General features: G+C 42.1%; 2 protein-coding genes and 1 pseudogene across 2 annotated transcripts; 1 reads left to right on the forward strand and 2 right to left on the reverse strand.

Annotated features, from left to right (window-relative positions):
• Window positions 1-2,591: 2,591 nt before the first annotated feature.
• On the reverse strand, window positions 2,592-4,126 carry LOC104981594 (annotated as a pseudogene).
• Window positions 4,127-6,689: 2,563 nt separating this feature from the next.
• Window positions 6,690-12,243, forward strand: BCL2L15 (BCL2-like 15). Its single transcript, XM_010830779.1, has 4 exons — window positions 6,690-7,752; window positions 8,063-8,184; window positions 10,984-11,208; window positions 12,108-12,243. The coding sequence occupies exons 1-4, from the start codon at window positions 7,629-7,631 to the stop codon at window positions 12,123-12,125; spliced, it is 489 nt and encodes a 162-aa protein (XP_010829081.1). The 5' UTR covers window positions 6,690-7,628; the 3' UTR covers window positions 12,126-12,243.
• Window positions 12,244-12,332: 89 nt separating this feature from the next.
• LOC104981596 (UPF0729 protein C18orf32 homolog) lies at window positions 12,333-13,175 on the reverse strand. Its single transcript, XM_010830780.1, has one exon. The coding sequence runs from the start codon at window positions 13,031-13,033 to the stop codon at window positions 12,803-12,805; it is 231 nt and encodes a 76-aa protein (XP_010829082.1). The 5' UTR covers window positions 13,034-13,175; the 3' UTR covers window positions 12,333-12,802.
• Between the last annotated feature and the right edge of the window lie 13,802 nt (window positions 13,176-26,977).

A 26,977-nucleotide genomic window follows, 5' to 3' on the forward strand; every position in this document is an offset into this window, starting at 1 on the left:
AACCCTGGTTTGGGAAGATCCCCTGGAAGAAAACCCATTCCAGTATTCTTGCCTGGAGAATCCCATGGACAGAGGAGCCTGGTAAACTATAGTCCATAGCGTCGCAAAGAGCCAGACTGAAGTGACTTAGCACAGCACAGCAGTACTATTGTAATTGTTTTCTTGCCACTCTTTCTCACGTTTAATTTTCTTCATAACTGACCACATTTTATACATGGAGACAACTTATGGCCAAAACAGATGTAATAAACTGATGGTAAAGTAAAAATAACCAGAGAACCCAGCATAGGAAAAATAAAAATACCTGTTAAGACCAGCTGGATTAGGGATGGGAAAGTATACAAATGTCCAGGCTGAAAGGGCCTACATAGTTGATACAGTTGAGGTTGTATTTAGCTTTGTAAGTGATTTGCATGCTAAGTAGCTTCAGTCATGTCTGACTCTTTGTGACCTCGTGGACTGTAGCCCACCAGGCTCCTCTGTCTGTGGGGATTCTCCAAGAATGAATACTGGAGTGGGTTGCCAAGCCCTTCTCCAGGGGATCTTCCCGACTCAGGGGTCGAACCTGCGTCTCTTGCGTCTCCTACATTGGCAGGCGGGTTCTTTACCACTAGCGCCACCTGGAAGCAGCCAGAATAAAGAGGAATGCTTGTGTAGTTGTCACCAGAGAGAAATAAATATTTCAATTCTAATTTCTAAAAGAAATTTACATGTAGTTTTACACGGATGGCACTGAATGGTATGTAGAATACTTGTGTGGCAAGTTAGTAAAGTGTTTCACATGACTTTCCTATGGTGTTCGTCAATCTGAACAGAGAGCATAATTTTAGTATGAAGCTTAGTGAGGGCATTCTTCAAGGACTAAAGATACTATGACCCAAATATCATCCAGCTTAACTCAAGGACTTCTACCTGGATCCATAGTTGGACTGCATATCCTTCAAATAATGCTTTGCCTATGATTTCTCTCAGCTAAGCTTTTAATAGGAGTAGAAAACAGATAGTGCTGAATTTTCTAGCAAGGACCTGGATTTAGTCAGTTGTCTGTCTCTGCCAGACAGTTTTTAAGGACAGTGATTATCTTTCTTTCCTTCTGTCTACAGTGCCTATGAGATAGTGGTTACTCAATAAATAGTATTGAGTGAATGGCTGTGAGTTTTGAATAATTAGATTCTGATGGTATTTGTAGACTTGTGTTTGAAGTGTGTTTTGTTATATTGCGTTGACCATATAGAAGATAATAGATGGAATTCCATCTCGGCTAGGGTTTCTCAGAAGTGGTGCTACTGACATTTGGGGCCATCTAATTCTTTGCTGTAGGAGGTTTATCTGTGCTGCTGCTAAGTCGCTTCAGTCGTGTCCGACTCTGTGTGACCCCATAGATGGCAGCCCACCAGGCTCCCCCGTCCTTGGGATTCTCCAGGCAAGAACACTGGAGTGGGTTGCCATTTCTTTCTCCAATTTATCTGTGCACTGTAGGATAATCATCAGAATCTCTGATCTATACCATTAGATGCCCCCAAACCCCCGTTGTGGCAACTAAAAATATTTTCAGATGTTGCCAGGTTACCATGGAAGTGAAAAATCACCCACAGTTGAAAAAGACAGATCCGGATCCTGGATCCCCAGGGACTGGAAGGAGGAGGATCACAACAGCTTCAGAATCACTTTCCATATTTTCACTTGTTCAGTTAAACTGAATGTTTAATTAGGTACTAAAACAAAGTCGAAGTGTTAAGTGCTGCCAGTTTTAAGTGTTGGAAGGAAACAGGATGTAAGTGGTAGAAATTGAGTAAATTGATTGACTTCTTAAAAAATTAAGAGTTATCACTGAAATGTTGAACCAAAGAAAATTAGGTACAGCTCAGAATTGAAAGTTAACTACACTGATCCTAACTATAGGAGCTTTTAGAATATTAAGCCCTACTTGGTTGCTTTCCTGTAAAGTGAGAAGCATAGCAGAATACGAAACTGTTGCTTTTGAAAACACCACCCTGTTGGCAGAATGCAAAGAGGAACTTAAACTTTTGATAAAGATGAAAGAGGAGAGTGAAGAAACTGGCTTAAAAGTCAACATTCAGAAAACTAAGATCATGGCATCTGGTCCCATCACTTCAGGGCAAATAGATGGAGAAACAATGGAAATAGTGACAGACTTTATTTTCTTGGGCTCCAAAATCACTGTAGACAGTGACTGCAGCCATGAAATTAAAAGATGCTTGCCCACTGGGAGAAGAGCTATGACAACCTAGAAAGCAGACACCACTTTGTTGACAAAGGCCCAATTAGTCAAAGTTATCGTTTTTCCAATAGTCACGTACAGATGTGAGAGTTGGACCATAAAGAAGGCCAGCACCAAAGGACTGATGCTTTTGAACTGTGGTGTTGGAGAAGACTTTTGAGAGTCCCTTGGACAGCAAGGAGATAAAACTGGTCAATCCTAAAGGAAATCAATCCTGAATATTCATTGGAAGGACTGATGCTGAAGCTGAAGCTCCAATACTTTGGCCATCTTATGGGAAGAGCTGACTCATTGGAAAAGACCCTGATGCTGGGAAAGATTGAAGGTGGGAGGAGAAGGGGATGACAGAGGATGAGATGGTTGGATGGCATCACTGACTCAATGGACATGAGTTGTTTGTTTGTTTGTTTGTTCTTGCTGTTAAGGAACTGGTTTATTTAACTGTATCAGTGCCATGGAAATTTATGGACATGGGAGTTGTTCAAACAGAGGACTGCCTATACATTACTTTTTTACATTGACCCAGAAAGGCTTGAAGAGATGACTGCTGAGTAATAAAACAGTCCATCTAAATTTACATCAAATAATTTATCTTAAGGTACCCAAAAGGCAGTGTTAGTGCACACTGAGTACATATGTGTCATTTGGCAAAACCAACTTTAACATGTATCTTAGAATTACAGAACTTTAGAAATACAGAAAGGGTCACAATCGGACACCACAAATTATCCAGCATGTTTGTTATGAATTATTTCTCCTCCTTCGATTTCAGTTTGCTCATACAGCCACTTTCGATCACAGCAGCATTCGGTACCACATTTGGTAGAACCGCAGGCAGGACAAGCATAGGAACAGCCTAAGCAGTCTTCATCGAGGCAGTGACAGAGGTCCATTCCGCTGAAAATCAGGAGACCCTGGCTATTGTAGATCTTACTCTTTGCCAGGATCACTTGTCTGTCTGAACCAGCTGTTGCATTTTTGGTAAGCCTTCTTTTTTCTCTTTTACCAGTTTCTGGAGCAAATTCAGTTTGTTTTCCTGGGTTTGCAAATTGTAATGACCTCAAAGCTTTAGCAGTTCTTCCATCTGAGTCAGGTTTTCTTTTCTGCCGGTCTTCAGAATCAACATCCACACTTCCATTGATTATCTGTGTACATTTTGGACAAAGTTTCTAACCAGGTACAAGCTGTCTTCCAAATTTTGCACTCAGAAAAGTGGCATCATCTAAATCAATTACATGTAAAATTTTTTTGGCTAGTTTTTTGTGTATGTTAAATGGGTCACAACATGACTTCTGCAAATCCTCAAATCTGTCAATGTAAACTTTTGCATGATGGAAGCAAATTGTATTGTTCCCAGAAAGTGTCATTCCAGTTCTCAGTTGAAGTAGAAGCATGTCATTTGATGACAATTCTTGCAAAGTCTTGAAACCTTATGCCGAGTATAATGGGTTTTATGGCACTCATTTGTGGTCCGAAGCTGGACTCCAACTGAACATGGATCCATCATACTCGATTCTAGTAAATCTCCTCTTTCTGATTTTCGCCTAGAGATCACTCTCTAGCAGATCACCCTTTAGCTCGAGCTCTCCACCGACCCAGTATGCACCACACCCGCCACCTCTCTGGACATGAATTTGAGCAAGCTCTGGGAGTTGGTGATGGACAGGAAGCCTGGAATGCTGCAGTCCATGGGGTTGCAAAGAGTCGGACACGACTGAGTGACTGAACAACAGCAGCAACAATTTAAAAATCATCTCAATGAAGAACTGACTTTTCTTAACTATCACCTGGTTTTACTCATTTATACAAGCAAAATGATTAAGGTTTCCCTGGTGGCTCAGATGGTAAAGAATCTGCCTGCTGTGCAGGAGACCCGGGTTCGAATCCTGGTCAGGAAGACTCCCCTGGAGAAGGGAATGGCAACCCACTCCAGTATTCTTGCCTGGAGAATTCCACGAACAGAGGAGCCTGGTGGGCTATAGTCCATGGGGTCCCAAAGAGTTGGACGTGACTGAGCGACTAACACTTTTACTTTCATAAAATGAAGTTAATTATTTAATATTCCTCCTCCCTAGGAGCACTCTCTAGTCTCTGCAGATATATTGGTTTGATGATATAGGCAGATGCTTATCTTTAAAATCTATGAAGGTGGTTGATACTGTGCTTTTAGAAAAATGTCCTAATGTCTTGGTAACACATATAATGAGGGCCCACCAATGACTGTGGTGCTTTGGAACATTACAGAAGCAATCATTTACATAATTCCTGATGATCATTTTTGGGCTTCCCTGGTGGCTCAGAGGGTAAAGCATCTGCCTAAAATGTGGGAGATCTGGGTTCGATCCCTGGGTCGGGAAGATCCCCTGGAGAAGGAAATGGCAATCCACTCCAGTACTCTTGCCTGGAAAATCCCATGACTAAGAAGCCTGGTATGGTAGGCTACAGCCCATGGGGTCGCAAAGACTCAGACACGATTGAGCGACTTCACTTTGATGATCATTTTACAGCTATGGACCAGCAAATGTTAGATGCCTCCATTCCCTCCTCCTTTTTGAATTGGAGTTATGTTACAATTATTCTATCACTTTTTCATAGGTTGAGTGTTTAGGGGTGAGGAGACAAAGAACTTTTTTTCTTAGTTACAGGTCATCACATTGATAGGAGCTGTACCCCAGGATCCTCATTCACATGCAGGCCTGGTACAGATGACAAGATCCTGGATTTTGAGCTAATGATATAATGAGATGAGGCTTTAGGAAAAAGATATAAATTATGACCAGAGCAGCAAGAAGCAAGTGAAAGTGAAAAAATTCCGGCCTCATTTTTCAGTAATAATTAAGAGTACAATATTTGGACTACACGAGTGAAGAGTATATGGGCTGGGGGCAGGGAGGGGAAGGAATGGTTGGACGGGTATTCCATTGAAGGCCCTGCTGCTGCTGCTAAGTCACTTCAGTCGTGTTCGACTCTGTGTGATCCCACAGACGGCAGCCACCAGGCTCCCCCGTCCCTGGGATTCTCCAGACAAGAACACTGAAGTGGGTTGCCATTTCCTTCTCCAATGCATGAAAGTGAAAAGTGAAAGTGAAGTCGCTCAGTCATGTCTGACTCTTGGTGACCCCATGGACTTGCCTACCAGGCTCCTCCATCCATGGGATTTTCCAGGCAAAGTACTGGAGTGGGGTGCCATTGCCTTCTCCATTGAATGCCCAGAGAGAAGTAAATAAAGGAGGAAATTTTACCCCACATTGCTCATGAAAGATATACTCTGGTTCTCTAGCCTTACACCATTGACTGTATGAAATAATGCAAAGGATATATAAGATTATGCAAAGATTAGATTCCCAAAATTGCATTTGCCCATATGTATATCAGTAGTGAAATAAGGAAGGTGGTTTATTATTATGGGGAAAGGTTTACTATTGATAGTAAACCTTTAAACAGAAATTTAAAACCAAGTATGTCTTACTATCAATAGTAAGAAGCCTGGTATGGTAGGCTTCTTACAACCATTACAATAGTAATAGTCTTACTATTACTATCAATAGTAAGACATACTTGGTTTTAAATTTCTGTTCTACTGCTTACTGATGCCACTTACCTTGGGGAGGCTATTTAACACCAGCTGGATTGTATCTTACAATTTGTTTTTGTTTTTGTGTATTATTTTGGGAGTATGTTATAAATGTATTTGTTGGAATCCTTAACTTGTCAGTGGCTAGCTTTAGTGTGAAAGGACTTTGGCCTAGAATTATCTTTGCAGAATCTTCTGACATTAGAGGTCTGAAAGCTACTTAGACACTGTTTTTAGCCTTAGTGATAATGACAAATAAAAATGACCCTTTAGCTATATAATTCCTATTCCTAGTCCCAAAAGAACGTATGATCTTTTTTTTTTTTTTTTTAGAATGGAATAGAAAGCAGAAGATTGGCTCTGAATATTTTGCAAGCTAGAAATTCCACTTTGAACAATTAACTTACTGTTTATGCTTGAATGTCGACCTACTAGTTCACCAGGTCAGAATACCCTGGAAAAGTTGATAGGTTTGAGTGCTGCTTCTGAGACACAAACCCAGAATCTAGGTATAGCTCCATTAAGAAGGCAACCACTAAAAATAAGTGTCCAGTCCTGAGAACCTGTAAAACACTGATGGAGTCCAGCCCTGTTGGAAGAACCCAGTTAATTCTATTAGAGAATAGATCCCAGATTCCTTTCATCTTGGTGATTAGACCTTGGGCTAAAAGGAAGACATTTAACTCTTGCTGTATTTCAGGTGGGTTTCCCTGATGGCTCAGACAGTAAAGAATTACCTGCAAAGCAGGAGACCCAGGTTTCCCTGGGTCAAGGATATCCCCTGGAGAAGGGAATGGCAACCCACTCCAGAATTCTTTCATGGAGAATCCCATGGACAGAGGAGCCTGGATGACTACAGTCCATAGCATCGCAAAGAGTTGGATGTGACTGAGCAACTAACACACACACATATTTCAGATACTGCTTGATCCTTCCACATAACATTATCTTACTTAATCCTCATTATTTCCCTGTGAAATACTTTATATTATTCCCATTTACAATTCCTCAAATGCCCCAATTTTTATTCATCTCCTCAGCTTTTATATGTCATGTTCCCTCTATCTGGAATGGTTTTACTCCTACTCTTTGCCTAATGAGTCCTTACTTGTCCTTCAGAGCTCCTCTCAGATGTTTCAACTTAAAGGAAGCCTTCTTTATTTTGGTTTGTTTCCTTATTACACACTATATTTCAATAAGCACAAGAAATTATGTGATTAGTTATTTAATATCTGTCATTTATGTCCAGGTGTGAGCCCCATGAGGATAGGACCTGTATCTGTGTCATTTTTCTGGATTATTTATATGCCAAGTATGTGCAGTTCCTTACACACAGGTACTCAGTAAATAATCAATGTGCCATTGTGGCAAATGAATGCCATCAGGAGTTGAATGTTTGTGTAATGTAACTTCAAAAACTTCTTTCTTTAAATTACACCATACCCAGAACCCAACAGGAAGTTTCTTAGTGATTATTACCCAAGAGGCTCTTCCTTGTCTCTATTTCAGTTTTAGATTGGCTATGTCACTAGTCTAAGTTATCCATTAACCCTGGCTTGGGTGTGGCTCTCAGGGAACTGAAAGTCTTCAATAAGCCTCCCCAGCTGTGTGCGGGTGAGCTCTGCAGAACAGTCTCGCCCTTTCTGGGCAGCTGCTTTGAAGACAGGTGGACGGAAAGACTCCAGGACCCCATGTCCCATTAAGTAACTTTACATGAGGACACATCTGGTTTACCAGGGTTTCTGACTTCCTGCTGAACTGAATTGCTTGTTCTGTAGGAAAGCAAAACTTGACTGCAAACATACATCTAAAATGAGCCCCCGAACTTTTGAGGAACAAACAGAATGCATAGTGAACGCTCTCCTCACCGACTTCTTAGGCCCTGCTTGGGAGGTTGGTAACCGGACCCTACAATGTGAAGATGAATCAGATTCAGGTAAGGCTTCTGGGCCTGAGGTGGTAATTGCAAGTCAGTAAGAAAATCTGAATCTGCTAACTTATTTCCTCTGAAGTCTCAAAAGGCAAACTAAGTTTTCAGCAATATCTGGAGTCCTCGTAGCAGGGAAAGAGATTCTCAGTGAAGGGAGAATTTTTTGTCTATTGGTGTTGACACTATATTAAAGATTTTCTTGGGAGGATGAGGACTGGATTGTTTAGAAATCTAGAGAACTTGCTTCAATGCCCAGGTCCCTGGGGCTTGCCATCACTTCAGGCATTGTGATAAATGCGACTGTGCTCCTTTTTAGGGGAGGTTTCCTCTTTTGATGTGGCCATCATTGCGGGTCGCCTTCGGATGCTGGGTGACAAATTCAATGGAGAATTGGAAGCTTCTGCCAAAAATGTCATTGCAGAAACCATTCGAGGACAGGTCAAGTTTCCACTACTTCTTTCTATTTTTTGTTTCTGGTTTATTCTATTTCAGACACCGTTCTCTTACTATGCCTATACAACTGTGACTAAAAATGTTCTATGAAAGATTTGGGGGCTTACTGCATCCAAGGAGATACAGCAGGAATTCTTCAATTCCAAGTTTTTAGCAGTTAATCAAAGACAAAGTGGTATTGAGGTAAAAAGCTTTTGGCACAGGCTCATCAGCCTCCTGATTGTTTTTCATCAGAGCTGTGCTTTATGGCATAGAACGTGTGTATATATATATACACACACACACACTCTTGGTAAAACATTGGTAAAATGTTTTTTATTCTTGGTAAAACATTCTATTCTTTTAGCACCTTTTAAAATATTTTGCTGGTGAAAGTGAAAGTCCCTCAGTCATGTCCCAACTCTTTGCGAACCCACGGACTAAACAGTCCATGGAATTCTCCAGGTCAGAATACTGGAATGGGTAACCTTTCCCTTCTCCAGGAGGATCTTCCTAACCCAGGGATGGAACCCAGGTCTCCCGCATTGCAGGCGGACTTTTTACCAGCTCAGTCACAAGGGAAGCATTTATTTTGTTGGTAATGGGCATCTTTTTTCCCCTCGAGATCCAGCAATAAAACTATATACAGGAAGGATAGGCATTTGACAAGTCTGATGCAATGCGGAATAAGTACTTACAGCAGCCCACTTAGGTATATCTGGCTTTTCATCAGAGTCCTGATTCCTGGATTCTGTATTGGATATAAATACCATAGACCATGTTTTAGAAGAGGTTGCTAATTAATATCAATAATGACAGCTAGTATTAACACATTACTTACCATGTGTCAGACAATATTCTAAATGTTTTACACTTATTATCTCATTTAATCCTTACACTACTCTGTGAGGCATCATAGAAGCAATTGTAGTGCAGCTTTTCCCCATGTATGTATAACACTGTGAGAGCAAACATCTAACCCAATTTTGTCCACTTGCTGTATTCACACAACTTAGACTGTAGAACCTATAGGCCAGGTGACCCCAACCTGTAAGATCTAATCCCTGATGACCTGAGGTAGAGCTGATGTAATAATAATAGAAATAAAGTACACAATAAATGTAATGAGCTTAAATCATCTTGAAACCATCCCCCCACCCCTAGTCTGTGGAAAAATAGTCTTCCACGAAACTGGCCCCTGGTGCCAAAAAAGTCAGGGACTGCTGATCGGTCCTCAGTTTTCTGACTTAACATCCATTTAAGCAGGTAAGGAAACTGTGTGTGTGTGCTTAGTTGCTCAGTCGTGTCTGACCCTTTCTGACCTCATGGACTGTAGCCCTCCTCTGTCCATGGGGATTCTCCAGGCAAGAGTACTGGAGTGGGTTGCCATTCCCTTCTCCAAGGGATCCATCCAGGGATCAAACCCAGGTCTCAGGCATTGCAGGCAGATTCTTTACTCTGTGAGCCCCTAGGGAAGCCCAAGTTTCATGTGTACCACATAATTCCATTTCTGTATACACCACAGCATGCTTGCCACCAAATGTCTGGTTTCTCTCCATTACCATAAAATTGACTGCCTTTTCATATTTTGACCTTATTTTTCATTTCAATGTGGACTCATGAATTCCTACTTTATTCAATGGGTTAGAATCTGTTGCTATCATTATTTATTTGTATGCCCAAATTGCCCCAGATTCTACCAGTAGGAGTCCTTTCAATCTGGACTGTGATTTTGGCATGTCCCTATCATTCTCTGAGTACTACTTAAATTTTTTTTACAGAAGATCTTGTATTTTCCAAGCTACAACCTGAAATTAGCCATTTTCCAGGGAACTCTGATTTCTTTTTACAGAGAACATAATTTGGAAACCAGGATATAGGCACTGTCACTGTGGATGCCCTTCTCATCTTCTTTGGGTTCTAACACCCTGCTCTGGCTACCATGGGCCCTCTATGCCACACCACAGAAATCTTTGTTGGCCCCACCTAGGGCTTCCCTTGTGGCTCAGCTGGTAAAGAATCCACCTGCAATGTGGGAGACCTAGATTTGATCCCTGGGTTGGAAAGAGCCCCTGGAGAAGGGAAAGGCTACCCACTCCAGTATTCTGACCTGTCAGGAGAATTCCATGGACTGTGTAGTCCATGGGATCGCAAAGAGTCAGACATGACTGAGCAACTTTCACTTTCACTGGCCCCAAATAATGGCTTTTGGATCAAACTTTTGGGGAAGGGTAAAGGAAGAGGAAAAGCTTAATCTATTTTTTACTTTAGAGTTTCTAAGACTTCAGTCATTTAAGCCAGACATTCAGGATTTGACCAGCTCTACTATCATGTACTTAGGATTTTTCTTTCAAATCATTTTTTTTCTTTAATAATTTTGTTCATCCTGAGCAAATTGTGGGTTTGATGGGCTACTTATGTTTTTTTTTCTAATACCCATTGCAATAAATTAAAAAATATTAAAATAAGAAAAGTTTATCCATTTATTCTTTAAGATTACCTTATGGATGGGAGGGGAGTTGGGGGAAGAATGGATACATGTATATATACGGTTGAGTCCCTTCACTGTTCACCTGAAACTCACAACATTGTTAATCAGCTATATCCCAATACAAAATAAAAAGTTTGAAAAAATATTATCTCAAAATAAATTTACTTAATTGGAAAAAAAAAAGATTACCTTAGATACAACCAATATGTCCTTGCCATTCTTTGAGAAACACTTGCTTTACTGGATTCCTGCAACTGCAGCCTCCTGTACCTTTTTAGTGATACTCCACTGATATATCTTCTGTCTTTCCCCAGGCAGGAACTGTACTTCAGAACACAGTAAAATCTCTCAGCAATGCCTGGTGTGCCCAAGATTCTAGCTTGGCTTATGAGAGAGCCTTTCTGGCAGTGTCAGTGAAACTTCTTGAACATGTGGCCCGCATGGCTCCTGAGGTGGCAAGACAGGTGGTGAGGCCCATAACGAATATGATCAATGGCAACACTGCCATCCGAGAGTACATCCAGGGCCAGGGAGGATGGGTAAGTATTTTGGACCCCTGGCTTTGCTGGCCATTGGCATTGTTTTTATATTAATATATATATTTATATTAATACCTGAGACTCCAGTTCATGGTTCTTTCTGTCAGTTGGAAACCATGCAGGTAAACAGGACTTCCAACTTTGCTGAAAATGACAGGATTATTCGGGGGTTTTTTTGCCATGGAAAAGGGGAGCAGTCAGAAGCTCAGCCGGCAGGTCTTGGACCCCAGAGTGTTCATGCATGCATGCATGCTAAATTGCTTCAGTCATGGCCAACTCTTTGTGACCCTATGGACTGTAGCCTACCAGGCTTCTCTGTCCATGGGATTCTCCAGACAAAAAAACTGAAGTGGGTTGTCATGCCCTCCTCCAGAGGATCTTCCTGACCCAGAAATCGAAGCTGCATCTCTTGCATTGTCTCCTGCATTGCAGGCAGATTCTTTACCGTTAAGCTACCAGGGAAGCCCTGGACCCCAGAGGCAGGTTGCCTAAAATATTGACTGCTAACTTTGTCAAACTAATTTCTACTTCCTTCACATAATCATCTGTGATTCTATTTATGGTGAGGTTGTAACATCAGTCTGACTTTGCTCTACCCCTTGGTAAGTTTCTGGGTCTCCTTCCCCGAACATGTTTTGGGTGTGTGTTGAGGAAGTTCAGAATCATCTTACTATTGTCTAACCAAGAACAATGACATCTGCTGTAGTGGTAACGATAGGCGGCGTTCTAAGCCTATGCCTTAGAGCATCTGCTCCGTGGAGCATGTCTTCATTTTCAGGATGAGCAAAAGCCTTAATAGGAGCTACCTTCCCTTAAGGTGTCTGCAGGTCTTTCTGGTTTCTTAAGGGAGTTCCTGAAGACCATCCCTTTGACTGTAGGATATTCATTGTCTTTCCTAGGAAAATCTGGAGGGCTGAAGAAGAGATGGAGCTGTTTCCCAGCCTGAACAGGACTTCTTTGACTGATCAGATGATTGATCTCTGGTGATTAAAATCAACCAAATTAAAAACCACCAAATAAAAACCCTCTTTCTCTTAGACAGCACTGAATTTAGCTGAATAATCTCTTTTCTACTGATTGTTAAAGTTAGGAGCATCTCCCAGAGGTCTACAGAGATTTTTTTTTTTTTTGGACCAGTAATTACATCTTTATTTCAAGTCATTATCATCTCCAAAAACTACCTTTCATTTGACTGCACAGTCTCACTGCAATGTTTCACAGTAAAATTACACTCCTCAAATTTGAAGAGCCTGAATAAAAAAAGCTAGAGCCCCCAAGAATTTCTAGGTACTGACTTAGTAACAGTGTCTACTGGCACAAACCTCATATATTTATTCATATTTTTAAAACTGAAATAAAAGAAATGAAAACTACTTTAATGAAAAAGGAAATCAGAAATGAGGTTGTTAAATATAACTAGCTACATTTTAAATACAAATACCAGGTATTCCCTGATTAGCATAGGTAAATGTCTAAACTATTAATATCTAACCCAAATTCTGGTCTTGGAAAAAGATCAGAGACAATTACAAAGAAGGTGCTTCATAGTATCAGGTCCATTTTTAAAACAATGAGATCCTTCGGGACAATCAGTTTAGTCTTTCTTTTTATCACACATTTCTGTTGGTCCTCTTGTTGGTAATCCATTTATGTCTGCACCCTTATAGTCTACTTTGCCTTTGTTTTTATCATTGGTTTCTCGTATAGCTTTCCGAGGCCACATACGGCTAACAAAGGGGGAAATCAGAGGGTATATATATGGCTCCAGGAACTTTTTGTAGACCCAGAGCAGAACTGGAATGACGATGCAGGGAATGCACACCATTGTCCCGGATGTGAGTTCCTAAACGTGAGGGCAGGAGAGCCGCGCTGTGCACAGAGGCCGCCGCCCACGCCGCCCCGATCCCCGCAGACCACTACCCGGTTCGGCTCACCGGCCACAAATCCCACGGGCACTCTACAGAGATTTTTATACTTTCTGTTTTTACATGAGGGGTCTTCCACAGTGACACAGTAGTTTTAATGAGATTTTTTAGTGCAACAAAGACCTCCAGACACAAAGTAATGACCTTAGAAGTGGAGTTCCAGGCAACAGGGCAGGTTGCTGGAGATAGTGTAGGGAAAAGGGAGCCCACAGTGAACCATTCCATCAGATTTAGCTCCATCCTCCGATAAGGCATCTGGTCTACTAATTTTGCAGTCTAAAGCATTTCAGGGAGATCTTTGGTTTAGAAAATCTTGTTATTTTAAGTTGAGGATTTTCTTTTAAATTCATAACCTGAATCTCATGTAAATTTCACTGGAGCCAAATTATTTTATATATTGTCAAGGCTGGAAGCAAGAAAATAGCAGTCTGTTCATCTGCTATTCTATTAGAAAGGCCAAAGAGCAACAGAGCAGTCACTGCATTTCTATGACTACAGAAAACAGGAAGTGCTGGCCCCCTTGTGGGACTACAGGGCCATCCTAGCTTAGATGAAGCCGGCTGTGTACATGCCACAGTGTTTCTCGAAGTGCAGCTCACTTGCCACTTGTGGACCTTATACGTTGCTGATTTCCAGGCTGCATCCCTAGAGATTCTGTTTTGGTAAGGGTAGGCTGGGGCCTAGGATCCTCCCTTTTTAATTGGTCCCACTGGTGATTCTGATGTGCACACAAATTTTGAGAACCATCACATTCAAGCAAGGGTTGGGGAATTACAACCCACAGACCAAATCAGCCCATAGCTTTTTTTTTTTTTTTTAAAGAAAGTTTTATTGGAATGCAACTACACACACTTGTTTACATATTACCTATGGCTGTTGTAGCACTGCAACCGCAGAGTTGAGTTATGGCGGACACCATATAGCCTGTCCTGTAAAACTTAAAATGTCTACTCTCTGGCCCTTTAAGTTTTCAGACCTCTGCTCCAGAGCTCCATGACCATTTCTCCTTGAGTAATTTAAACTCTGTTGCAATCCTGATAATTCCAAAAGAAACCATAGATAGGATGACTCTTAATCAGAATTTAGTTTGAGTGTTTGTTAGTTCTTGCATAATCCACACTTTCTCTAAAACCTTTGGCAAATCAGTGAACTCCCAGACTCCTGAGTATTCGATAGAGGTGTGTATTTCCTTGGTCCTGCCACAAACGATTGGAAGTTATTGGAAGTAAAACATATGGTTTCTATGGTCTGTGTATCACATAACAGTTCTTAGTAATCTCATAGATTAATAGACGGTCATCAAGTAGAGACTTCATCTCTAAGCTCCAGAAACTAGATGACCTACCTAAACATCAAGAAGAAAAGCACTACTGTTTAAGCGAGGCGTTAATGGCTTTGGCTTAAGTTTAACAAAGCTAACCACATCCCCTCCCTTCAACCGGCCAGCTATCTGGCTCGTCTAGTTGTACAGACATAAAAATATAGTGCTGCTAATATATTTTGACTTTTTCAAGTTATGCTATTTCCTCTATTCTTCAATAAATTAGGTTGGTAATCCAGAAATGAGATTTCATGTTTCTCTTTAGTAGAAATTAGCTTTTCTTGCTACCAACTTCAGACACTTGATATATTCCTTTGTCCGTTACATTACTGTAAACCCAACATGGTGAGTTTTGTGGTATTTGACCTCTTAGGTGAAATCATTATTTTCACTTTGACTAACGCTGTTCTGTTCATGAAATAAAATTCTCTCTGTGCGTTTGATCTAATTCTCAGCAAGTGGAATCTAAATTGAATGATATAGCAACAGGAAGCAGATTGCTGGTTGCCAAGAGCAGAGACTGAGGATCGGGGTAGAGAAAATAGGTGAAGGTGGTCAAAGGGTACAAACTTCCTATGAGATGAAAAGTTCTGGGGATGAAATGTATAGCATGTTGACTATAGTTAACAATCTTGTTTAGTCACCAGTCGTGTCCAACTCTTTTGCAACCACATGGACTGTAGGCTTCTCTGTCCGTAGGATTTCCCAGGCAAGAATACCAGAATAGGTTGCCATTTTCTCCTCCAGGGGATCTTCCTGATCCAGAGATTGAACTCATGTTTCCTGCATTGAAGATGGATTCTTTACTGCTGAGTCACCAGGGAAGCGCATGGTTAACAATACTATAATATATATTTGAATCTAATGGAGTAGATTTTTAAAATTCTCAGATCAGATCAGTCGCTCAGTCGTGTCTGACTCTTTGCGACCCCATGAATCGCAGCACGCCAGGCCTCCCTGTCCATCACCAACGCCCGGAGTTCACTGAGACTCATGTCCATGGAGTCAGTGATGCCATCCAGCCATCTCATCCTCTGACGTCCCCTTCTTCTCTTGCCCCCAATCAGCATCAGATTCTTTTCCAATGAGTCAACTCTTCGCATGAGGTGGCCAAAGTATTGGAGTTTCAGCTTTAGCATCATTCCTTCCAAAGAAATCCCAGGGCTGATCTCCTTCAGAATGGACTGGTTGGATCTCCTTGCAGCCCAAGGGACTCTCAAGAGTCTTCTCCAACACCACAGTTCAAAAGCATCAATTCTTCGGCGCTCAGCCTTCTTCACAGTCCAACTCTCACATCCATACACGACCACTGGAAAAACCATAGCCTTGACTAGACGGACCTTTTTTGGCAAAGTAATGTTTCTGCTTTTGAATATGCTATCTAGGTTGGTCATAACTTTCCTTCCAAGGAGTAAGCGTCTTTTAATTTCATGGCTGCAGTCACCATCTGCAGTGATTTTGGAGCCCCGAAAAATAAAGTCCGACACTGTTTCCACTGTTTCCCCATCTATTTCCCATGAAGTGATGGGACTGGATACCATGATCTTCATTTTCTGAATGTTGAACTTTAAGCCCAGCCCCTCCCAGCAGCCCCGTGGCCGGCGTGGGTTTGGGCAGAGGGCCTCCTCGAGGCAGGGGTCTCCTCTGCCTCACTCTCCACTTTCACTTTCATCAAGAGGCTTTTTAGTTCCTCCTCACTTTCTGCCATAAGGGTGGTGTCATCTGCATAACTGAGGTTATTGATATTTCTCCCGGCAATCTTGATTCCAGCTTGTGTTAAATTCTCAACGCACACACAAATTGTAGCTATGTGAGGTGATAGGTTTGTTAACTAACTTTATTATGGTGATCATTTTGCAAACACATATATCAAATAATTGCATTGTATGCCTTAAATTTACACAATGTTATATCTCAATAAAACTGGAAAAAAATAAATTGAATGATAAGTATTAGAGGTCAGCAGTGCCCTCTTTTTATTCTTCCCCCTCTTAGCCATGCCAGCTCCCTTTTTTTGTCCTATGTGGCCCACAGAACATCAGAATGTGAATCTAGCTCCAAGTATACTGTAGTATCTTTTGGGGGGGCCATGCCACACAGCTTGTAGGACCTTAGTTCCCCAACCAGGCCATACCAGTGAAAGCGTAGTGTCCTAACCACTGGACCACCAAGGAGTTCCCCTGCTCTGTAATACCTTGAGACAGAGGATATGGTGCTAGGCAAATAGATAAGGCAGCTCTGGCCTGGGTGTTGCGTTTGTTGCTAGGCCACCCTCTGTCCTAGGAGAGCTGAAGTGATTTGGGCTGCGTGAAAGAAACACTGTAGCCCAGAGATCATGAATGCATTTAGACTGTCTGATTTTAACAGCTTGATTTCACCATAGACAAATCATGTGACACTGGGCAAGTAATCCAACTCCTTTGTGCCTATGTTCCCACGATAGGATTATTGTGAGGGATAAATGATACAATATACTTTGTGAAGGGTTTAGCCTAATGCCTGGAATATGTTAAGCACTGCTTAAACAATTCAGAGACCCTGTGGTTTGAAATTCATAAAGTTCTAGCTTGACTTTTTTCTCTTCATTAATTCTGCCTCCCACAAAGGCAAACCAGTCTTATTTTACATTTCACCTCAATGTGATTCCTGCTGCTGCTGCTGCTGCTGCTAAGTCGCTTCAGTCGTGTCTGACTCTGTGCGACCCTATAGGCGGCAGCCCACCAGGCTCCCCCATCCCTGGGATTCTCCAGGCAAGAACACTGGAGTGGGTTGCCATTTCCTTCTCCAATGCATGAAAGTGAAAAGTGAAAGTGAAATCGCTCAGTCATGTCCTACTCTTAGCGACCCCATGGACTACGGCCCACCAGGCTCCTCCGTCCATGGGATTTTCCAGGCAAGAGTCCTGGAGCGGGGTGCCACTGCCTTCTCCGATGTGATTCCTAAATCTGACTTATTTTCTTTCTTCCTAAATCCATACCCACAAACTCTAACTCTTTATTTCTATCGACCTTTCTTATCCCCACACTTTCCCAGATTGCCATCCAACTAACTCAAAGTCTTAGTCATTTTTCCCTTCTCCCTCTTTCCGGTTCTATGCCCCCGATTAGTCTTTCTCACTATTCCTTCCTTTTTGTCCTGATTCTTCCTACAAGAATTTATTACCACCTGCTGGGACTATTGATAAAACCTCCTAGTTATGCTTTCAATTGATCATCCTATTGCAAGCTTGACCCATTCCAGTCTGTCCCATATATTACCACCAAGTTGGCCAAAGCTGTGACTTTTTTTTGGTCCCTTTTTGGATATGGTATAATTCATTTTGAAATTTTACATGCCACTAAACGAAATTTTGAAACTTTAATAAAATGTATCAGGACTTCCCTGGTGGTCCAGTGGTTAAGAATCTGCCTGCCAGTGCAGAAGACATGGATTCCATCTCTGGTCCAGGAAGACTCCACACTCTGCAGGGCAACTAAGCCCATGTGCCACAACTCCCGAGCCCACATTCCAGAGCATGTGCTCCACAAGAGAAGCCACTGCAGCGAGAAGCGTGTGTACCACAACTAGGGAGTAGCCCTCACTTACCGCAGCTAGAAAGCCTGTGTAGCAACGAAGACCCAGCACACCAAAAACAAAGAATTAAAAACTAAAAGTTGCTTTAGAAATGTATCAGATGGGAGCCCTTACTGTTTAAAAACTAAGAATCATTTTCCCAAAGCATTACCATTCTCTTAAAATCCAAGTGCAGCAATTAAAACCTGGGGCAGCCAAATAAATAAGTAATTGGTTTAAAGGCTATCTAGATAATCCAAGTAAGAAGTGATCTTTACTGTCTCATAATAATTTTTTTTTCCTGGCTCTGACTCTGACTGTCTTCTCATAATTTTGTTTGCACCACATCTATGGTCTTATCACAAATGGTCTTAAATTATAGTTATTTGTGTGCTTACCTTTTTTGGACATAGTTGGCTTTTTAAGCAACCTCTACATCTGTTTCACTTTGGTAGTACATTTCACAGGGTCTTTAACACTAGGCAGATCTCCCCATTCTTACCACTTGTTAAGAACATGAGCTAAGACAGGCACCTTGCTGATTATCCAAGCTTCTTTTTTTGGTCTGCTTTCTAATTGCTTTTGAACTAGTTCAAAAAACTCTTCATTGTTTTTTAATCTTAATATAGTTGAAAACTTCTAGAACAGCAGGTAACCCCGTTGTCCTGAGACATGTAAATAAGCTGGGGAAAATACTCTTATTTGATTGAGTGTGGTAAACACTGCATCTTATATCCTCCCTCTGCATTCGTGATATAGCATAGTGGAGGCACTGAAAAGTCCTGAAGTGAGGAAAACAGTTGAACTTTAACCTAGATCACAAAAATAACTATAACTTAAGACCATCTGTGATAAGATCATAGATGTGGACCTCTCAAATGTGTGTGTGGGTAGCAATTTAGATATCCCATGATCATATCAAACTCATTGTGTTTAAAACAGGACTACTTTTTTTTCCTCTTCCAACCCATTTCTAGGTAAAGCCATTCCTTTCATTTCCCTGCCAAGAAGTCAACAGTTAAGGCCACCATCACAGGGATTATTTAAATAGTCTCACAGACCTGCCTTTAGGTTTGAATTACTCCAAACTCATTTCAGAGTAATATTACAAACATGCAAAACTGATCATGTTGCTCAGAGGTTTAAAACTGGAGAGTGGGTCTCTCTTGCTTGTATCAGGAGAAAATGCAAACCCATTTAGAAGCCACACAAGGTCATTCATGATCAGGCCCCTTATCTGCCTTTCTAACCTTATTTCTTGCTTTCCTAGCCTCATTACCCTCCTTGTTTCAGTCCTACCAATTCACCTAAGTTGCTTTCATTTTCAAGATTAATATTTATTAACACCATTTTCTTGGACTGGATGCCCCTTTCTCCTCATATCCCTCACCCACTCATTTCCAGTGACTCAGTTCAAGATCACACAGACACACTGCTTTATCCAGAGCTCGGGCTTTGGTTGGTTCTTGGATGGGGCTTCCCTGGTGGCTCAGATGGTAAAGAATCTGCCTGCAATGCAGGAGACCTGGGTTTGATCCCTAGGCTGGGATCCCTGGGAAGATCCCCTGGAGGAGGGAATGGCTATCCACTCCATTATTCTTATCTGGAGAATTCTATGGACAGAGGAGCCTGGAGGGCTACAGTCCATGGGGTCGCAAAGAGTTGGACATGACTGAGTGACTTGACTTTCACTTTGGATGTACTGAGCACTCCTGGGCTGACTCTGCTGATCTGTTCCTGCCCATTCCCTCTGTTCAGCTGGACCTTCATCCTCCTTTTCTGTTCTAAAGAAGTGCAGTCTTGACACATTAAATAAGTTCTCCTCAGCTCCTGAGACTTTGAGGTCAAGTGTATGGATGTGAGAGTTGGACTGTGAAGAAAGCTGAGCACTGAAGAATTGATGCTTTTGAACTGTGGTGTTGGAGAAGACTCTTGAGAGCCCCTTGGACTGCAAGGAGATCCAACCAGTCCATTCTAAAGGAGATCAGTCCTGGGTGTTCAGTGGAAGGACTGATGCTAAAGCTGAAAACTCCAATACTTTGGCCACCTGATGTGAAGAGTTGACTCACTGGAAAAGACCCTGATGCTGGGAAGGATTGGGGGCAGGAGGAAAAGGGGATGACAGAGGATGAGATGGCTGGATCGCATCACTGACTCGATGGACATGAGTTTGAGTGAACTCCGGGAGTTGGTGATGGACAGGGAGGCCTAGTGTGCTGAGATTCATGGGGTCGCAAAGAGTCAGACACAACTGAGCGACTGAACTGAACTGACTGACTGACTGAAACTTGGGTTGTACCCTCCCTGCCCACAGCTCCAAGTGGGAAGGTTGCTCAGCTTCTGAGAGGCTCCATGTTTTTATTTGTACGATGGCCTGGATGATAATCCCTACCTCACAGGATTGTAGTGAGGAGTGTGTCAGTCTATGGTAATGCAGTTGGCACAGTGTCAGGCAGAGGCTCAAAAAACTCCTGAGCAATTCACCGATCATTCTGTTGCAGTGAAAAGGAAAAAAGAAGAATGAGTTTTTCCTGTCTTTCCTGAGAACAAAGAAGATAACAGTGAGCAAACCTTAACACTCCTGTGCTAAGTCACGTTAGTCATGTCAAGCTCTTTGCAACCCCATGGACTGGGGCCCACCAGGCTCCTCTGTCCATGGGATTCTCCAGGCAAGTACACTGGAGTGGGTTGCCATTCCCTCCTCTAGGGGACCTTCCTGACCCAGGGATCAAACCTGTGTCTCTATGTCTCCTGCATTGGCAGGTGAGTTATTTACCACTAGCGCCACCTGGGAAGCCCCTTGATCACTCTTAGGTTTACTTTAAATAACTGTTTCTAGTTTGTTCCTAATGTAGTCTGTAAATAAGTTTGCTTTTCTGCCCTCTAACTCTGCATTAGCTACCTTTTGTACCTATTATCCTTTGGCTCTATGCTAATTATATCCTATGTCTGGTGCTCACCTTTACAGCACTCTCTCTGCAGACCCCGCCTAGTAGTTTTTCTCCTTGTATTATAGAAAGAAGGCCCAGGAGCGCACTACACGGAAGACACTGGACAATTATTGGGCTACCTGACATCAGCCTGTGACTATTTTTGAAACAATGCAAGAGGAAGAATACAAGATCTTTATACTTTTGTTCCTCATCACCTACCCCAACTGGGAGCCCTCATCATATATAAGCCTTTAGACTCCTCGTGGAAGTTGGGGGCACAGTTCTTGGGCATGAGCCTGTTGTGTCTGCCCTCAACAGAGTTGATCTAAGGATTAATCTAACATTAATCTAAGGATTAATGCCACCTTTCTATTTCCTCCAAACTGTCTCTGTATTTTTTTTATTCAGCTTCAGTGGGCACAGAACCCCAAGACTTTTGGCAGCATCAGCTCCTTCATTCTGCAAATGGTTGCATGCTTCCTCTGCCGGGATGTGCCTAAGACAGGAGGAAAGAGGGCAGGGCACAACCACTAAAAGAGTGACAGCCATTGAGGACACAACAGAAACTGGTTAGAACCTACTAGGCCCAAGATAGCAGAAGATTTGACTTCCAGTGGACCTTGATCATTATTATTCACTCATTGTAATACATTAGGTCACACACACCACAGGCAGCAGGACATTTATGACTGACCATAAAAGGCCAAAATTGGGTGGTAGCCCAATTCCTTGAAATCCCCACCCCTTCCCCAAAGTAGCTGGAATAATTTTGCCACTCATTGGCCTATGAAATTACCCAACCCATAAAAACTAACCACCGCCACACCCAGGGTGCTCTTGCCTCCTGAGACAGACCACATTCTGTCTATAGAATATGTATCTCTGCTTTCACTTCACTATGGCTCACTCTTGAATTCTTTTCTGCCTTAGAAAAGGACCCTCACTTGGTATCTATCCCAGAGGCTCACCCAAGACCTAGAACATGATCATCCTCTCATGCCTCATTTTCTTGCAATCTCTTTATAAAGGATATTAATAAATCTACTTCTTGCCTATCACTTTGCCCAGGTGGCTCAGTGGTAAAGAATCCACCTGCCAATGCAGGAGATGCAGGAGACATGGGTTTAATCCCTGGGTTGGGAAGATCCCCTGGAGGAGGAAATGGCAACCCACTCCAGTATTCTTGCCTTGGAAATCCCATGGACAGAGGAGCCTGGCGGGCTACAGTCCGTGGGGTCACAAAGAATCGGACGCAACTGAGCAACTGAACGTGTATGCACATGCACCTTCCCTACTAGAATAAAGGGTCCTTGAATGAGGACAATTGGTTGTTCACTTCTGAAGCTTCCCTCTTCCCCATTCTCTTGCATGTGTAGGGATTTCATAAATATTCATTAAATGGACAAATGAAGGAAAAATGAATAACCAATCAAATGAAAGCTGAGACTTCAGGTTTGATTCTATTTTGAACAAGACACCAAGCCACACTAAGAGCTCTATTAAAAAAAAAAAGGTAAATTTCTTCAATTGAAAGTTATCAGTTGACCTTTGCCTCTTGTTTCTTAAACCAAAGGCAGAGTGTGATTCCTTGTATAGCACACGGGAAGTTGACTGTGAAGCTCATGACTGCTGGACTGAAAAACACGATGAGATCCCAGAATGCTGCAGTGACTAGAAGCCGATTGGACGGTGGGTAGGGGACTTTCCAGCTGTGGATGATGTGAAAACGAGCAGAGCAAATTAGCTGCGTTAGAGGTGTTTTGATTATTATTATTGGAGTAAATTGCTTTGCAGTGATGTGTTAGCTTCTGCTGTATAACAGCTTGACTCAGCTATAAGCATACATTTATCCCCTCCCTCTTGAACCTCCCTCCCACCTCCCAGGTCATCACGAAGCACCAAGCTGAGCTCTCTGTACTCTACAGCAGCTTCCCACTAGCTGTCTCTTTTATACAATATTACTAATTACTAGAAAAGTGCAAATCAAAACTATAATGAGGTATCATGACACACTGGTTAGAATGGCCACCACCAAAAAAAAAAAAAAATCTACAAATAATAATTGCTAGAGATGGTGTGGAAAAAAGAGGTGTTTTATAAGCCTCCTCAGTGTTCATTTCTAAAAAGAGAAGTAGTTGATTCTGGAGATAAAGAAGGTCATTTCTTTCTGGGCCATTGCAGCCCTTTGGAGTGGACTCTGCCTCAGTAATAGCACCATTTCTTTTATAACACTAGCCCTGCTGCTTGGTCATCAGCATTCAGGGAAGTACTGTTTGCCAGGTTCCTGGTCCTCCCTGTAGGAAAAGCCCATCTGCTCCTGGCATAGTGAAGGTGCCCAGGCGAAGACAAGCAGAGACTGTGCCAGGCAAGAGACTTAGAGTAACTGATGGAGTGAGTAACCAAGTCAGAGTGGATGTCTCACCCAGGCCTAACCACAATAGTTAGTTATCACAGTAGAGCTATTTTAGGTATGCTTAAAACCTTGTGAAGTCCTGTGGGTCACACAAATGTACAGAAGACGCTATCATTGCCCCTTGTGAAGTCCTGTGGGTCACACAAATGTATCATTGCCTTTGATAAGCTTAAAACTATAGGAGGCATTTTATATGTTTTCCTTTGAATAATTTCCTCTTTTAAATAAACTTATGGGAGACAAAGAACACGTGGAGAAACTAAGCTTCCATAGCCGAACATAAAGACTTATACTGAAGAGATTCAGATTTAGCGAAGTTCATAGTGACATGGAGATGGGGCAGGATCTTTGAAGCAAGGAGTAACTAACTAGGCTTTATTTTCATCTTGGCAAAAACCAGGGGAAATGATGAGAAGTAACCAAAGATATTGGAGAAGGCAATGGAAACCCATTCCAGTGTTCTTGCCGGGAGAATCTCAGGGACGGGGGAGCCTGGTGGGCTGCCGTCCATGGGGTCGCACAGAGTTGGACACGACTGAAGTGACTTAGCAGCAGCAGCAGCAGCAACCAAAGATATGGCTGTAGAATGAACAAAGTCTTAGCGTGATGTGGTTGGGTAGGTTGGTTGGGGATATTTGATGAGGAAGGGCTTGGTGACAAGCTGAGGAAGCTGTACTGGTTCCCATTGACTATCAGTAAGGACTTCTGTTGTTCTGCATTAAAGAGAAGTCTTCACTTTTTAAAAAATTTACTTATTTGTCTGTGCCAGGTCCCAGTTAGGGCACGGAAGCTCTTTGATCTTCGTTGTGGTGTGTGGGATCTTAGTTATGGCATGTGGGATCTAGTTCCCTGTTAGGAATCGAACCTGGGCCTCCCACATTGGGAGCATGGAGTCCCAGCCACTGGACCACCAGGGAAATCCTGAGTCTTAATTTTTATCCAGCCTTAGTTACCAAGAGATACTAGATTGGGAAGATACAGATAGGAAGATGACTAAGAGCTTACCACTGCAGGAATCCAAATGTGAAATGGGGATGGTGGTATACATGGGAACAGAGAAGACAAGTTGAAGTTGAAAGACATGGTAATCAAGAGGATGCCTATGAAGCACTGAGTGCTTCACAGATAATACACAAAGGCCGTATAAGATCAACGGTCCTGGGATATAAGGGAAGGCAGGAGTAGTGAAGTTAAAGCCGAGACTAATAAGTGGCTTTTCAAGGTAAAACGTGCCTCCTCAGAAAGAAGGATGTTCTGAGAAAATGGAATGTCTTTCTTGTCTAGTTTATCTTGTCCTAATGATCCACTGATATTCTCTTTGGTTAAAGATTTTTTGTCCTCTAACTCCCAATCCCCATGACACTGATGTTTCCCCTTAAACTGGCACATTCCCCTCTGGTCGGAACAGGTGACAGAGTGATTGACGCCCCTCCCTGTTGTCATCTTTCTTCTGAAGAAATGCCAGCGGCAGGTGAGGCAGCAGTGAGATGTTCCTTCCTGACTCCTTTTCAGGCGCTACAGTTTTACTTTCCACTTGAGCCCGCCTTTGATGGTTCTGATAAAGTGTTTATGACTCTTTTACTGCATGGAACTGTTGTGTTCACTTAGGGTTTATGCTGGACTAGTTTAAATGGTTCATTGTAAAAACTCTTCGATTCTTTAAGTTTTTTGCTAATCTTTGCTGAATGACCTGTTTTCCTTCACCAGCTCTTGATCTACCCACAAGATACAAATGAGTCAACAGAATCGTCATCAAAAAGAATTAGGCTCCTATTGTCCTCCAGTATCTGTAAAAAGAAGTGTGAACAATTAAGTAGTAACTTAGATTTATTAAACATAAAACAGGTGCTTTGTTTTCACCTTCAGTTTGTTTTTTGCTTGCTTGAGTGGTCTGCTCAGGAAATGGCCTTTGGCTAAGTGGGTTTTTGAGGTTTAGTTATTTCACGATACTTCTGTATCTTTGGTTTGAGAGTGGAACAGAATCCTGAGCATTGCTGCTTGCTTTTAAAGAAGATCTGCAGTTCTGCTAAGACGCTATTTTCAGATCCTCATACGTTGGATCTCAGCAAGTTTTTCTTTCTTATTGACTGTCTTATTTTCTTTCTTATCTCTATCTTATCCCTCCCTAAAAAGAGAATAAAGTTAGAAAGGGATTATTCTGAAATATGGGCTCAAGGAAAGTAGATGTAAATTTTATTTTATGAGCTGTCTGTTTGTTACTTTACCAGTAAAGTTCTGGTTTTGATGGAAGTGAAGACATTCTAAGGTCACAGAGTTTATTTAACTGTAGGTCTCTCAGCTGTCCAAGTATAGAAAATCACTTTCCTTCAGGGTTATTCTTTGCTACTTTTCAAATAAGCAAATTCATTTGGAATATTATAATTTTTATCAGTAATTAAATCTATATCTTTAGTTCTGAGATGCTTTATGAACTGGTTAAGAATGTTTTTCATCATGTTCTGGCTCGCTCACTATTGTATATGCAGCCCTTGCTGCTGCTGCTGCTAAGTCACTTCAGTCGTGTCTGACTCTGTGTGACCCCACAGAGGGCAGCCCACCACATTCCCCCGTCCCTGGGATTCTCCAGGCAAGAACACTGGAGTGGGTTGCCATTTCCTTCTCCAATGCATGAAAGTGAAAAGTGAAAGTGAAGTTGCTCAGTCGTGTCCTACCCTAAGCAACCCCATGGACTGCAGCCTACCAGGCTCCTCCATCCATGGGATTATCCAAGCAAGAGTACTGGAGTGGGGTGCCACTGCCTTCTCCATATGCAGCCCTTAATATAGTCCAATACTTAGCATTCAGTGGAAACTCAATACATTTTTTGAACAGATTAATGGATTTTTGCAGGGCTTTTTTCTAATTTAAAAAATGGTATGATAGTTTTAAAAGAACTTCAAAAACCATCCTTAATCCCAACACTTAATCACTTGATTCTTTTTTCATCTTTTAGTCTTCATTTAGCCATGCGTGTACTTTCACATGGTTGTAGTCACGGTGAACTTGAAATTTTGTCTTTAAGATTTCCCCAGACTTCCCTAGCGGTATAGTGGATAAGAATCTGCCTGTCAATGCAGGGGGCATGGGTTCTATCCCTGGCCTGGGAAGATTCTGCATGCCCCGGAGCAGTTAAGCCTGTGTGCTACAACTACTGAGTCCAAGTGCTGCAACTACTAGAGCCTGTGCACCTAGAGCCTGGGCTCTGCAGGAAGAGAAGCCACTGCCATGAGAAGCCTGTGCCCCACAAGGAAGACTAAACCCCACTTGCTGCTATGAGACAAAGCCTGCGAGTAGCAATGAAGACCTAGTGCAACCAATAAAAAAATAAATTTCCCCATATTTTTGTTTTTAAAAAGCCAAATTAAATTGTATTATCTAGAGCAGCAAGAAATTCTAAATTTAATGCTAGAGGGGAATAATTTGAGAACTATTACTCTTGGATGCGAAGAGTTGACTCATTGGAAAGACTCTGATGCTGGGAAGGATTAGGGGCAGGAAGAAAAGGGGACGACAGAGGATGGCGTCACCAACTCAATGGACATGAGTTTGAGTAAACTCCGGGAGTCGGTGATGGACAGGGAGGGCTGGTGTGCTGCGATTCATGGGGTCGCAAAGAGTCGGACAC

Source organism: Bison bison, unplaced genomic scaffold (assembly GCF_000754665.1).
Source record: "Bison bison bison isolate TAMUID 2011002044 unplaced genomic scaffold, Bison_UMD1.0 scf7180017864519, whole genome shotgun sequence".
Classification (NCBI taxonomy): Eukaryota; Metazoa; Chordata; class Mammalia; order Artiodactyla; family Bovidae; genus Bison; species Bison bison.